We start from the raw sequence: 14,216 nt of genomic DNA on the forward strand, positions 1-14,216 counted from the left end.
TTTGAAACCACAAACTAGACCTAACTTATACAAATGGGTCAACTGTGGGATCAATGGAGAAGCCAGGTAGCTCTAGTGGTCAGTAGTTGAATTAAAAAAGTTTGAATGAAGTGGGGGTAAGGGGGTTGGGTGGAGTCAAAGAGATTGACTCTAGAGCTGAATGAAAGGCAGTTTAGAGTGCACCTCTAGGAAACATTTCACAATTTATATTTCTCATCCCAAGATGGATTTATTTGTTATTGACTGTCAGTTGAGTGGGAAATGTAGCTCAGCCTCCTGGATATTGAGGTGCAGGTTGGTCTCTGCAGTGATGTCCCCACTCTTGATCCTTCGGAGTTAGGTTTCCTGTTAACACCCACTGTCCAGGCTTGCTTAAGGAGATTGACCGCTTGGGTCAGGACAACGGGGGTCTCAAAATGAGACTGTGGGACTCATCCCAGCCTGAATTACTGACTTCAGTAACCAGAAAGTTAACTTACTGGGCCCTTAATGACATCCTCAGGATATCCCAAAGTGCTCCACAACTAATAGATTACTTCAGAAACATTACCACTGATTGTTATACAGAGAAGGAAGCAACCAGTTTAGGCAAGTGAATGAATTATTGGATAAACTATTGATGGCAGTGTTTTACCCAGGGCATAGGAAGTGCTCCACGCTATTCCGTAAATAATACAATGAATCTTTTTTATCCTTTTAAAGAGGGAAGTTTGAGCCTTGGTTTCACACCTCACTGGAAAAATGGCACCTCCAACAGTGCCACACTCCCTCAGGACTGCACGGGGGGTTTCAGCCCAGCTCTTTTGCTCAGGTATCTAGAGTGTGACTTGAGCCCAAAACCATCTGAACAGAGCCAAGCATGCTACTGCTGAGCCACAGCAGACACCTCAAAGGTTGTTATCTTCTATGATGTGTTACGATCTCAGCTAAGGCTACTGCTGGACAAGTCGGATCCCAGAGTGAAACCTGGCTTGCTAGATCCTAACTTTTTTTTTAGAAACTGTGGAGGTAAGTTACTAAACAAATTCACAGGAGTCTGCTGATGGATTTTTAACACATGAAATAAAATATTTATTAACAAGAAAATGAACTATATTACACCAGACAAAAAGGTTGGAAAGATCTCAATACAAACACAAGAAGATGATTCAGATATTCAGGATTCCTTCATCCAACCATATTTCTCTCGTGTCCTGCTCCATGGGATGCCTTTTCTGCAATGATGTGCCTCTTCAGGTCACCTGACCTGCAGTTTCATACTCTTTCACTTTTCTTCTGCGCATGTGTACAGGGCCAGTTCCCAGGTGAAGAACATAAAAATGGACAAACTGCGCATGTATGCCTCTTTCCCAGACAGCGCATGCACAGAAGTCCTGAGGTCCGCTGGGAACTGCAGTTCTTGAACTCTGAACTCCCAATCTAAACTCAAGGTAAATGTTGGAGTTTGCTACAGATGTTAAACCCTCCTGTTTATTTTCTTGACAGGGCCCCAAAGGTGGCACAGGATTACCTGGTTCTCGAGGTGAGAAGGGAGATCAAGTAAGTGGTGCTTCTGATTGTGATTTTGACCTATGATTAATGACATAGACCTTTTTGGTAAATTCTACTATCTCAAAGTCCAGTTTTCCATCCAATCTCATGGGGATTGCTAGTCAGAGAATCATGGTGCCAGCATTGTACCCTGCCTCTGATCTACAACCCCAGCACGAGGGTACTATCCTGCTGGAGATGTGGGTCATAGAGTGTACACCTTTAAGGATGCCTTTCCTTCCTATGCCTCACATCTTTGACAGAACTTCAGACTATAGACATTGGCTAGAACAAAGTTTTTCATAATCAATCTAGTTATAGCCAGATTCTTAACGAGAAAACCTCCCTCTGACAGAGATTGGAAGACACTGTGCATTTGGGTGCTGTCTTGGAACTTAATGTAGCCTAGGCTAGAGGGATGTTTTCTCTGATGAATAGTCTAGGCCTGTGAAAGTTAGAACAAGGGGTATAAAATTAAAATCAGATTGTTCATGTGATGTCAGGAGTCACTTGCTCACACAGAGTAGTAGAAACCTAGGCTTCACTCCCATAAAAGGCTCTGGATTCTGGGGATTAATTGAAAATTATAAAACTGAAATTGATTTATTCATGGTATTGTACAATGACATGGGATTAATTCTTAACATAGTGAAGGCAGGGTGGCAGCAATCATAATATGATTGAATTTTACATTCAATTTGAGGGCGAGAAGAGTGGGTTCATAGCTAATATTTTAAACTTAAATAAGGGCAATTATGTGGGAATGAAAGCAAAACTAGCTAAAGCGAACTGGCAAATGAGGTTAAGGGATAGGTCATTAGAGGTTCAGTGGCAGACATTTAAAGGGACATTTCAGAATGCACAGAATAGGTACATTCCAATAAGAAAGAAAAATTTCAAGGGGAGGGCCCACCATCTATGCTTAACTAAAAAAGTTAAAGATAGTATCCAACTTAAAGAACAAGCATATAATTGCACAAAGACAGGTGGCAGGTCAGAAGATTGGACAGAATATAAAGAACAGCAAAGAATGACAAAAAGATTAATAAGGACGGAAAAATTAGAGTACGAGATAAAGCTAGATAATATAAAAGCGGATAATAAAAGTTTCTATAGATATTTAAATAAGAAAAGAGTCAACAAAGTGTGTTGGTCCTATAAAAAGTGAGTCTGGGGAATTGATAATGGAAAATCAAGAGATGGCGGATGAATTGAATAGGTATTTTGCATTGGTCTTCACTACAGAGGACACAAGTAACATCCCAGGAATCAGGAATTGGAAAGGAGCGAGGAACTCAGGAAAAATATAATCATCAGGGAAGTAGTATTGAGTATATTGTTGGAGCTGTGGGCTGACAAATCCCCAGATCTAGATGAACTTCACCCTAGTGTCGTGAAGGAAGTGGCTCATGAAATAGTGGATGCATTGGTTTTAATTTTCCAAAATTCCCTAGATTTGGGGAAGATTGGAAACTTGCAAATGTAACTCCTTTATTCAGAAAGGGAAAGAAACAGAAAGCAGGAATCTATAGGCCAGCTAGCTTAACATCTGTCATAGGGAAAATCTTAGAAGGTATTATTAAAGATGTTATAGCAGGACACTTAGAAAAATTCATGGCAATCAGGGAGAGCCAACATGGTTTTGTGAAAGGGAAATCATGTTTAACCAATTTATTGGAATTCTTTGAGGGAGTCAGGTGTGCTGTGGATAAAGGGGAACCAGTGGATTTACTGTACTTAGATTTCCAGAAGGCATTTGATAAGATGCTACATCAAACGTTATTGCAGAGAATAAAAGCTCATGGTGTAGACTGGAGTTCAGAAGATGGTAACATATTGGCATAGGTAGAAGATTGACTAGCTAACAGGAAACAGAAAGTAGCCATAAATGGGTCTTTTTCTGGTTGGCAGGATATGATGAGTGGTGTGCCACAGGGATCAGTGCTGGGGCCTCCACTTTTTACAATTTATGTAAATGACTTGGATGAAGGGACCCAGGGTATAGTTGCTAAATTTGCTGATGATACAAAGATAGGTAGAAAATTAAATTGTGAAGCAGACATAAGGAGGCTTCAAATGGATATAGATAGGTTGAGTGAGTGGGCAAAGATCTGGCAAATGGAGTATAATGTGGGAAATGTGAAATTGTCCATTTTGGCAGGAAGAATAAAAGGGAAGCATATTATCTAAATGGTGAGAGATTGCAGAGCTCTGAGATTCAGAGGGATCTATGTGCCTAGCGCATGAATCACAAAAGGCTAGTACGCAGGTACAGCAAGTAATTAGGGAAACTCATAGAATGTTATTGTTTATTGCGAGGGGGATTGATTACAAGAATAGGGAGGTTAAGCTTCAGTTGTACAGGACAGTGGTGAGACTACATCTGGAGTACTGTGTGCAGTATTGGTCTTCTTATTGAACGAAAAATGTAAATGCAATAGAAGCAGTTCAGAGAAGGTTTACTAGACTAATATCTTGAATGGACAGGTTGTCTTATGAGGAAAGGTTGGACAGGCTAGGCTTGTACCCACTGGAGTTCAGAAGAATAAGAGGTGACTTGATTGAAACATATAAGAGATCCTGAGGGGTCTTAACAGAGTGGATGTGGAGACGATGTTTCCTCTTGTGGGAGAAGCTAGAATTAGGGGTTACTGTTTAAAAATAAGGGGTCATCTATTTAAGACAGATGAGGAGAAATTTTTTTCTCTGAGGGTAGTGAGTCTTTGGAATTCTCTTCCTCAAAAGGTTATGGAAGCAGCATCTTTGAATGTTTTCAAGACAGAGGTAGATAGATTCTTAATTAATGTGGGGGTGAAAGGTTAGTGGGTGTAGGCGGGAGATTACAGTCAGATCAGCCATGATCTTATTGAATGGCGGAGAAGGCTCGAAGGGCCGAGTGGCCTACTACTCCTCCTAATTCATATGTCTGTATGTGCAGGGCAAGTGCATTAAGGAATATGTAACAAAGTGGGGTAAATGCAATTGAGGTACACATCAGCCATATGCTAATTGAGCAGCGGAACAGGTTTGATGGGCTGAATGGACTCCTGTTCCTATGTTCCTAACATTGGCCTTTCACTTCTGGAACCGAGGTGAGAGTCAGGCAAGTGAACTGACCCTCTGAGCTTCACCCAGTAGCTGGTCCAAGGTGACATTAATGCGGAACCGGGGGGTAGAATTGCTGCCTAGAATTGTGATGGGATCTAACGAGAGGAACTGTTCCAATGATGCTGGAGATGAGGAGCAGCATGGTAAAACTTCCATATAAAGGGCTAATCTCCCAGTATTCTTTTCCAGGGATTTCAAGGACAGCCTGGATTCCCTGGACAGCCGGTGAGTGAGACTTCACTGAAAAGAGATGAGAAGGTTGAATGATGTTTTGGGATTTAAAATATTTAGATAGCCAGACAATTATATTTTTAACCTGGACTCCTCGCTTGGAATTAGAGCATTTGAGCACAACATTGAGATAATGAAATTAGATGGAGTTCTCCCCTCCATCTCCTCCCCCCAACCCCTCGAGTGTGGAGATATGAAACGGGCTCCCAATAAATGAGTTAAAGAATTAACTGAATGTCTGCCTTGAATGAAAAAATTTCATTTAAATAGCACCTGTCACACCCTCAGGATGTCTCAAAAATCACTTCACAGTCAAAGTATTTTTGAAGTGAAGTCAATCTTCTTTTGTCAGGAAACTTGGCAGCCAATTAACATAGAACAAGGTGTCACGAACAGCAGTGAGATAAATTGATAGTTAATTTGCTTTTGATGATGTTGATTGAGGGGTGAATATTGGCCAGGACACCAGGGATAACTCATCTGCTCTTCAAATGGTGCTACAGGATCTTTTATGAAAGGGCAGATGGGCTACGGTTTGACGTCTCATCCAAAAGACGGAATCTGTGACAACACAGCACTCCCTCAGCACGGGCAGTGTTAGCCTATATTTCCAGAAGGTGACTTGATCCCACTGCTTTCTGACTCCAAGTTCAGAGCCCTATCACTGCTCAGGGACAGAACTGCATGTTAGATGTTATTGAACAGGATGGTTCCTGTTGGGAATGGGAAGATGTCACATTGAGAAGAGGTACTGATCCAGGATGATTAATAAATGGAAAGAGGAAATGCCGGAAGCACTCTAGTTTGGTTGCATCTGTGGAGAGAACCGACTAGCTAATGTATCAGGACTAGTCACTGATACGATAGTAACTACCCCTCAGAATGACTTGATTAGTTGTAAAACACTTTGGGATATCCTTGGGCCATACATAACGCTATAAATATGCAGACCATTTTTTGGTAGAGCTAGAGAATATTTAAGATTAACAAGCATTAAAATGAACAAGACAAAGGGGAAAGAAAGAAATTACCATATGCACACAGACGAAATGCAGACACACACAGTAACATGCACACACGCACGCAGATACAGACATACACGCACACAGATACAGACTTACATGCAGATAAAGATCTATGCATACACACGCACACAGATACAGATGCACGCATGTGTCCGCACACCCACAAGCACATGCACGTGTGCACAGACATGCACACTCTCACATATATAGATCTATACACACGTGCACACACACACATGCACAAATACAGACCTATATGCACACGCAGACATGTACTCATACTAAGAGAAATATAATGACTTGTTTAAAAACACTGTCATGGGAGGTGTCAAGAATTGTTGAAAGAGAAGCAAGAAAAACAGTCAAAGCAGAGTGTTCTCCACTGCCACCAGATCCTGAGAGAACCAGTATGAATATTATTGGCTGAAAGAACAGAGGAAAATCCTGGGCCTTTACTTATCGTACATTTTATGAAGAATAAGAAGGTTGCAAAAGCCCTTCTCAGAGTGTGAGATGGGTTGGGCAAAGCTGATGACAGCCAATTGTCTCCATTTTCTCCAAGACTGATTTGAAAGTTGGAGATATTTATCACTTTTCACAAATTTTAATATGTTTAACATAATGACCAGTTTGGTCAGGACACTCTGAAGAGTTGACATTATTCTGGCTCAGGATGTACGAGATCCATCCTCACTTTTAAAACAGGTTTACACACGGGTCAAACGGAGCCTTTTGGGAACCAACGCCGCCCCAATCCCCCTCCCCAGCCGGCAACCCCAATCATTTCACACCAAATATCATTGGGAAATGACACTCTCTGAAACAGTGGCAGCTAAAGATTTTACTCGTATAACTGAATCTATTGTCCATTTTACCATGTGTCGTTGTGTTGTTCAGGGTGTTCAGCGCCGCACTGTACAGGTGCTTGAATGGAGGTTTTTTAAATGTTGAAGAATGAAGAGCAAGATGATATTTTCACCCAGTGAGGGCTCGGTGATGAGGGGTCATTAATCCATAATGATCATTAGGAGATAAAAACAAAAAAACTGCGGATGCTGGAAATCCAAAACAAAAACAGAATTACCTGGAAAAACTCAGCAGGTCTGGCAGCATCGGCGGAGAAGAAAAGAGTTGACATTTCGAGTCCTCATGACCCTTCGACAGAACTTGAGTTCGAGTCCAAGAAAGAGTTGAAATATAAGCTGGTTTAAGGTGTGTGTGTGGGGGGGGGCGGAGAGATAGAGAGCGAGAGAGGTGGGGGGGGGTGGTGTGGTTGTAGGGACAAACAAGCAGTGATAGAAGCAGATCATCAAAAGATGTCAACGACAATAGTACAATAGATCACATAGGTGTTAAAGTTAAAGTTGGTGATATTATCTGAACGAATGTGCTAATTAAGCAAATGTACCATCCATTCTTAATTAGCACATTTGTTTAGATAATATCACCAACTTTAACTTTAACACCTATGTGTTCTATTGTACTATTGCCGTTGACATCTTTTGATGACCTGCTTCTATCACTGCTTGTTTGTACCTACAACCACACCCCCACCCCCCCCACCTCTCTCTCTCTCTATCTCTCCACCCCCCACACACACACCTTAAACCAGCTTATATTTCAACTCTTTCTTGGACTCGAACTCAAGTTCTGTCGAAGGGTCATGAGGACTCGAAACGTCAACTCTTTTCTTCTCCGCCGATGCTGCCAGACCTGCTGAGTTTTTCCAGGTAATTATGATCATTAGGAGTGTGGGAGAGGGTATAGAAATGTCCTTACACAGACAAAGATTGAATACAGAGAGTTTGGGAGGATGAGGCTGTTCAGGCTGGCACATAATAATAAAGATTTCAAGAGCAGGAAGATAGAGGACTATAAGGAGTTCTGGAATTCTGTAGGAAAGAGCAAAGATATGGATTGAATGGTTTTCTTCTGTGCTGTAAATCTCTTTGGTTCTCTTTACCCAGAGGGACTACCACTTTCAGAAACACACCAACTGTGACAGTAAATCATCACCATTCTAAAGCCTACCTTTACTGTGTGTTTTCTAGGGGCCAATAGGGTTCCCAGGAAAGTCTGGGTCATCTGGACCCCCAGGATCTTCTGGAGAAAAGGTAATTCTAATCTGAAATAAATGGGGCATGATGGTGTGAGCATGGAGAGCAAGATTGGTAGATTTTTGTTGGGTAAGGGTTTTGAGGGGCATGAAATAAAGGGCGGTAAACGGAGTTAAAGTTAATATCAACCATGATCTAATTGAATATCAGAACAGGCTTAAGGGCTCAATGTTCTTATGCTTCAAAGCTATGTAAGATACTCCGTCATATACTAATGTGAACCCTTATGTACAGCGTCTATAGACAAAATGAGTTCCCACTTTCCAGTCAAAAGTTGGAAAGAAGAAGCTATAGCCAACATGTAAGGCACCTTAATTGTCTCCATCCTCCCCAAAAAGCAAGAACTTGAATTTAATGCCCACTCCCTGTCCCACACAGACAAGAACAACTACTCCAGAGAGGATTGGTACAGAAGGGAATAAGAGAGAGGAGAGTGGGAGAGAGGGAAATGCAAGACCAAAGACCAGAGGGCAGAGCAGGACCAGGAGAGTGTAACAGAGGAATTGGAACTGAGGATCCTGAGAAAGGGGCAGTGTGAGAACCAAAGAGTTGGAGGACAGTCTGGAATGGACAGCAGGGAATCAGTGAGTCCCACTACAGTGACTGACTGACAGTTAAAGGACCCAAAACATGACCCAGGCTTCGTTTTTTTTAAGTAAATGTTTGCAAAATAAGTGACCCTCTTTCAGAGTCACTGTGGATCATTATGACCCTTGTGACCCTGTGTTTGTCAGTATGCATCAGAGAAGGAACAAGTAACCCTATTCTGATCAGTGTGGGTCAGTGAACTCCCTGATGGCTAGGCGATAAATGCCATGGTGACCTAGTGGTTCCCACATGGGTCAACAGTTTTCAGTTTAGGTTATCAAATGCCTAAGTCTGGAATGGGGAAGAAACAACTTTTCAGAGACTTCTGTTTGTGCCCAAGTTATATACTGGAGGGAATAGAATTAAAAGACTAATGGGCAACTTATGTAGAGGCGAGTGAGCACCTCTCAATAAGTGGGATTAATTTCTGTTTTGTGTTGCAGGGTAATGATGGGAGTGTGGGTCCAGCAGGGCCAGTTGGCCCCACAGGTCGAAGTGGACCCCCTGGATTACAGGTGAGTCTTTCTTCCTATTGGCACCTACTTTGTGCTGAGTTTTATAATAGAGCCATAGAATGCAAAAACTAGGAAGCTCTGGTAAACTTTCTAGAAATCACTGATTAGTTCACAGTTTAGTAGGCTTGTGTCCAATTTTGGATTTACTAGAATGATACCAGGATGTGAAACTTCAGTTATGGGGAGAGACTGGGGAAGCTGGGATTGTTCTCCTCGGAGTAGAGAAGATTAAAGGGAGACTTCATGGAGGTGTTCAAAATTAAGAATGGTTTTGTTAAAGTAAACCAGAAAACACAAATTTAAGATAATTGGCAAAAGAACTAGAGGGAAATGATTCTTATTTTATTCACTGAACTATTGTGATCTGGAATATGATGTGAGAGGCGAATTCAACAATAACTTTCAAAAGAGGATTGGAGAAATACTTGAAAAGGAGAAATTTGCAAGGCTATCGCGGAATTGCAGGGGACTCAGACAAATTGGATAGCTCTTTCAAAGTGCTGAAACAGGCCTGATAGGCTGAATGGCCTCCTTCTGTGCTGTATCATTCTATAATCTCCATTTGTCTCAACAGATCCAGATGACAAATGGTTAATGACTTGATTTTAGTCTATTTATGTCAACCAGACCAGGATGAGTCAGTGTAGCCAGAATTCCGTTAATAAAATATGAACTCTCCAAATTGTCTCAGTTCTCCTAATCCCAGTGCCAGTTGGAGCCCCCCACCACCCCACCACAGTTTTCCCTCCCTGTGTCCCCCCTCCCACAAGCTACCCAGCTTGTCACTTTCCCCTCCAACCGCCCTCTCCCATCACCCCTCAGCAGGGCCAGCCAGTCAATTCCCAGACTTTCCTGAGTTCTAGGGCATCCATAATTGCTCTTTTTACCGGGCCTCCTGCATTACTTGCAGAGACCACAGCTCCTGATGGCGCTGCTGATTGGCCTGCAGCTCTATGAGTCTCCATCCTGGAGGGGTGGGGAAGTGGAAGTCTCGCCTTAGAATCATCAAAGGCCTGTTGGCCAAAAGATTAACGCTGGGCTAGCTAGCCAAGCGGAGGTGGGCTTGCCACTGGCATCCACACTGGGTGCAGCAGCGTTAGTAATTACGAGGCTAGTAATTCAGAAGATAATCAGGAGAATTCTATTCCCACAATAGCAGTTAGAGAAGTTGAATTCTGTTTAAAATTCCTTTTTAAAATCTGGTATCTGTAAGAGTGACCATGACGTTGTTGTAAAAACCCAGTTGATTTGCTAATGTCCTTCAGGGAAGGAAACTTGCCAACCTTAACCAGCCTGCCCTATGTGGGACTTCAGTCCTACAGCAATGTGCCTACCCTCTACAAGCCACTAGACTCCATCAAACCCAAAACAGACCCACCAGCACCTTCTCAGGGCAACTAGGGATGGGGAAGGTGATGGCATAGTGATTTTGTCACTGGACTAGTAATCCAGAGACCCAGGGTAATGCTCTGGGGATCCAGGTTCAAATCCCACCACAGCTGATTGTGGAATTTGAATTCAATAAAAATCTGGAACTAAAAGTCTAATGATTGTTGTTAAAAACCCATTTGGTTCAGTTATGTCCCTTAAGGGAAGGAAATCTGCCATCCTTATCTTAATCAGTCTGGCCTACATGCAATGGTTCAAGAAGGCAGCTCACCACCATCTTCTCAAAGGCAACTAGGAATTGGCAATAAATGAATGAGTAAATGTGAATGAATAAAATAAAATGTGGCTGGCCCCTGAAAAGGCCTAGCAAGCTACTCAGTTTTATCAAACCACTACAGGAAAAGGGAATGAAACCAGATGGACCACCCAACATCAAGTAATTCATCACCTGATTCCCCAAAGTCTGTCCCATCTATGAGTCAGGAGTGTGATGGAATACTCCCCACTTGCCTGGATGAGTGCAGCTCCAACAACACTCAAGAAGTTTGACACCATCCAGGACAAGCAGCCTGCTTGATTGGCACCACATCCACAAACATTCACTCCCTCATCCACCAGCACACAGTAGCAGCAGTGTGTACTATCCACAAGATGCACTATAGGAATTCACCAAGGCTCCTTCAAAAGCACATTCCAAACCCACGACCACTATTACCTAGAAGGACAAGGGCGGCATATAGATGGGAACACCACCACCTGGAAGTTCCCCTCCAAGTCATTCACCATTCTGACTTGGAAATATATTGCTGTTCCTTCGCTGTCACTCAGTCAAAATGATGGAACTCCCTCCCTAACAGAACTGTGGGTGTACCTACACCACATGGACTGCAGTTGTTCAAGAAGGCAGCTCACACCACCTTCTCAAACCCAACTAGGGATGGGAAATAAATGCAGACCCGGCCAGCGAAGCCCACATCCTGTGAGTGACTAAGAAAAAATGCCAGCCTTACCGCTGACACCCATATCCCAAGAATTATTTTTTTTTTTAAACTCCTATTTGCTACTCGCAAGGTGAGGAATATGAGTGCTGGAGAGGAATACTTATTTGGGTGTTCCCTGTCAGCACAGGCTGGGACAGATGTGATGAAGTGTGGAGTAAGGCTCAAACGTGTGCCTCAGCCCCAAACACAAAACTCTTTCAATTCACCACCAGGATTTTATCCATCTCAAGCACCAAATCTCTCTCTTCCTGTGTTGACTCCTCATAAAACAGCAATTTAGTGCCAATTTAATCCAATATCATATCCAATAACTGGAATCTCACCATCCCTATTCATCTCTGAAAGGATTCTGATCCAAACACACTTTAGGAAAACCAGTCCAAGTCTGTGCCAGTCTAGATAAATACCAGGTACCAATTCCTGTACCAGTCTGTATAAGTCCCAGTTCCAATCTGAGCCATTGTAAAATCACATCCACTGAACACAGTGCTGATTCAAAAATGTTTCATCACTTCATGGCCAGAATTTTACATCCCGCGGGTGCGTGCCCGACCCAAACTGACGTGAAATAGCACAGGATGACGCCGGGCGAGCATTCCAACATCATCAAGCACTTGGCAGGCTTGCGCAGCAGTCGGAAGTATGCTTGCCAACAATTAAGCCCAATGAATTAACAGCAAGTGTAAGTGGCCCGGCCACATTTACGGTTGGTGGACGGGCCACTCTCCCTGGCTACATTCACATTTTTGCTCAAACCTCGATCCAGGGCAAGATGAAATCTCCATGGGAAAATAGGATAAAAAGAGATATCTGGGGACTGGTTTTTATGAGGTATGCTTTCAGGTGCTTGATTGTGCTGCATGGACATATTTTGCAGCATTTTTGTTGTGACCTTTATTCTGTGGAGGTCTGTAGCTCCCTGGGGCAACTATCTGCCTTCAGGGAGCACTCTCAAAGTGTTCTACTGCACCCTTGGTTATGTTAGCACCCACCCCGGCAATGCTGAGCATTTCAGCGCACGTTTCATGCTGGCTGGTCATTTATTGGTCAGCCAGCGTGAAATCGCAGTCGGGGGCCAATCATGGCCAGAGGTCCATTTCCCATCCGCTCCCAGCCCAGCTGATCATGTGCACATGTCCAATGACCAAAAGATTCAGGCCTATATATTTGAATCTTGTCTCATGATGTTGCAATAATTGACAAAAATGAAGTTGTTTTGCTGAAGTATAGAGGTTTGTTGAAGTGTTTACTAATGAAGGTGGTGCTTCCTTTACAGTGTCTAGACAGGACAATAGGATGTTGGACATTAACTGGATGGGCAATGCTAAGTGGCCCTCTCCTGATGCATATTTTATTTTCTTCTTTTCACAGGGCCCTCCAGGAGTAGATGGTCTGGATGGGAAGGACGGGAAGCCAGGGCTACGGGTAGGACATTAACCCCATTCCCAAAGCTGGTCTTATCAGGAGGAGGGCAGAGTCACTGACAGTGTTTTCTTGTGTTGCAGGGTGAGATTGGTCCAGTTGGACCCCCAGGGCCCAGGGGTCCGCATGTAAGTAATTAGACCATTGTGCACAGGAGACTTCCTTTGTTTATGATTATGTAAATTAGGTTTTTAAAATTTATTATCCATCTAGAATGATATTCGAGCTTAAAAGGGTAAGAGGACAGGTTGCATAAACTTGGTATGTTTTCCTTGGACATTACAAGATTGAGGGTTGATGCAATCAATGTGTTTAAAATGATCAAAAGATTCGATGGGGTTGACGAAAAGTTGCTGTAGAGAGGGCTTTAAACTAAATAGGGAGGAGGAGTGTTCTGGAGATAACATAAGTAAGCTTACAAAGCAAAAAGACATGGCAGCCTTGCGGGGTAGCTACTTAGGTAATGATACCCAGAGTGTGACAGGAAGGGACAGAGTGTACAAATATTTTTTTTAAAAAGCTGCAAATAGGGTCAAAGTGGGAAAAAATGGTAAAAAGGCAAAATTCATGGCTCTTTACTTAAATGCACATAGTATCGGAACAAAATAAATGAATTAATGGCACAAGTAGAGGTTAATGGGTATGACTGTGTAGTCATTACGGAGACAGGGTTACAAGGAGATCAAAGCTGGGAACTAAATATTCAGGGGTGTGTGACTTTTCGAAAGGACAGGCAGGAAGGAAGGGGTGGTGGGATAGTTTTCTTAGTGCGAGATGGAATAAGTACAAAAGCAAGAAATGATCTTGGATTGAAACAGGTGGAATCAAATAACAAAGGGAAGAAGACACTGGTGGGATTAGTCTATAGGCCCCCTAACAGTAGCTATGCTGTCAGACAGAGAATAAATCAGGAAATAATGAGGGCATGTAAAAATGGCAGTACATTAATCATGGATAACTTTAGTGTCTGTGTAGATTGGGAAAATCAAATTGGCAGAGGTAGCCATGAGCAAGAATTCACAGAATGTATTCAGGACTGTTTCCTAGAACATGTTGTGGATCCAACCAGGGATCAGGCTGTTTAATATCTGGTAATGTGTAATGAGGCAGGTTTAATGAATGATCCCAGAATAAAAGATCCCCTAGGACCATAACATGGTGGAACTTAGCATTCAGCTTGAGAGTGAGAAACTTAGTTCGGAAACAACTGTGTTAAACTTAAGGATAAGTACAAAGGAATGAGGGTAGAGTTGGCTGGAGTGGACTGGGAAAGGAGTTCAGGAGAAAATG

At 42.7% G+C, this 14,216-nt stretch overlaps 1 protein-coding gene across 5 annotated transcripts in view; it reads left to right on the top strand.

Annotated features, from left to right (window-relative positions):
* The window catches only part of col16a1 (collagen, type XVI, alpha 1), a 512,937-nt gene that overhangs the window by 352,292 nt on the left and 146,429 nt on the right, over positions 1 to 14,216 (top strand). For all 5 annotated transcript variants that reach the window (XM_041212846.1, XM_041212840.1, XM_041212847.1 and 2 more), the window contains 6 exons: positions 1,486 to 1,539; positions 4,828 to 4,863; positions 7,946 to 8,008; positions 9,043 to 9,114; positions 12,876 to 12,929; positions 13,010 to 13,054. In XM_041212846.1, coding sequence (XP_041068780.1) covers positions 1,486 to 1,539; positions 4,828 to 4,863; positions 7,946 to 8,008; positions 9,043 to 9,114; positions 12,876 to 12,929; positions 13,010 to 13,054 — 324 coding nt within the window. The remainder of the gene's footprint in view (positions 1 to 1,485; positions 1,540 to 4,827; positions 4,864 to 7,945; positions 8,009 to 9,042; positions 9,115 to 12,875; positions 12,930 to 13,009; positions 13,055 to 14,216) is intronic.

This window comes from Carcharodon carcharias, chromosome 19 (genome assembly GCF_017639515.1).
Source record: "Carcharodon carcharias isolate sCarCar2 chromosome 19, sCarCar2.pri, whole genome shotgun sequence".
In the NCBI taxonomy this organism is placed as follows: domain Eukaryota; kingdom Metazoa; phylum Chordata; class Chondrichthyes; order Lamniformes; family Lamnidae; genus Carcharodon; species Carcharodon carcharias.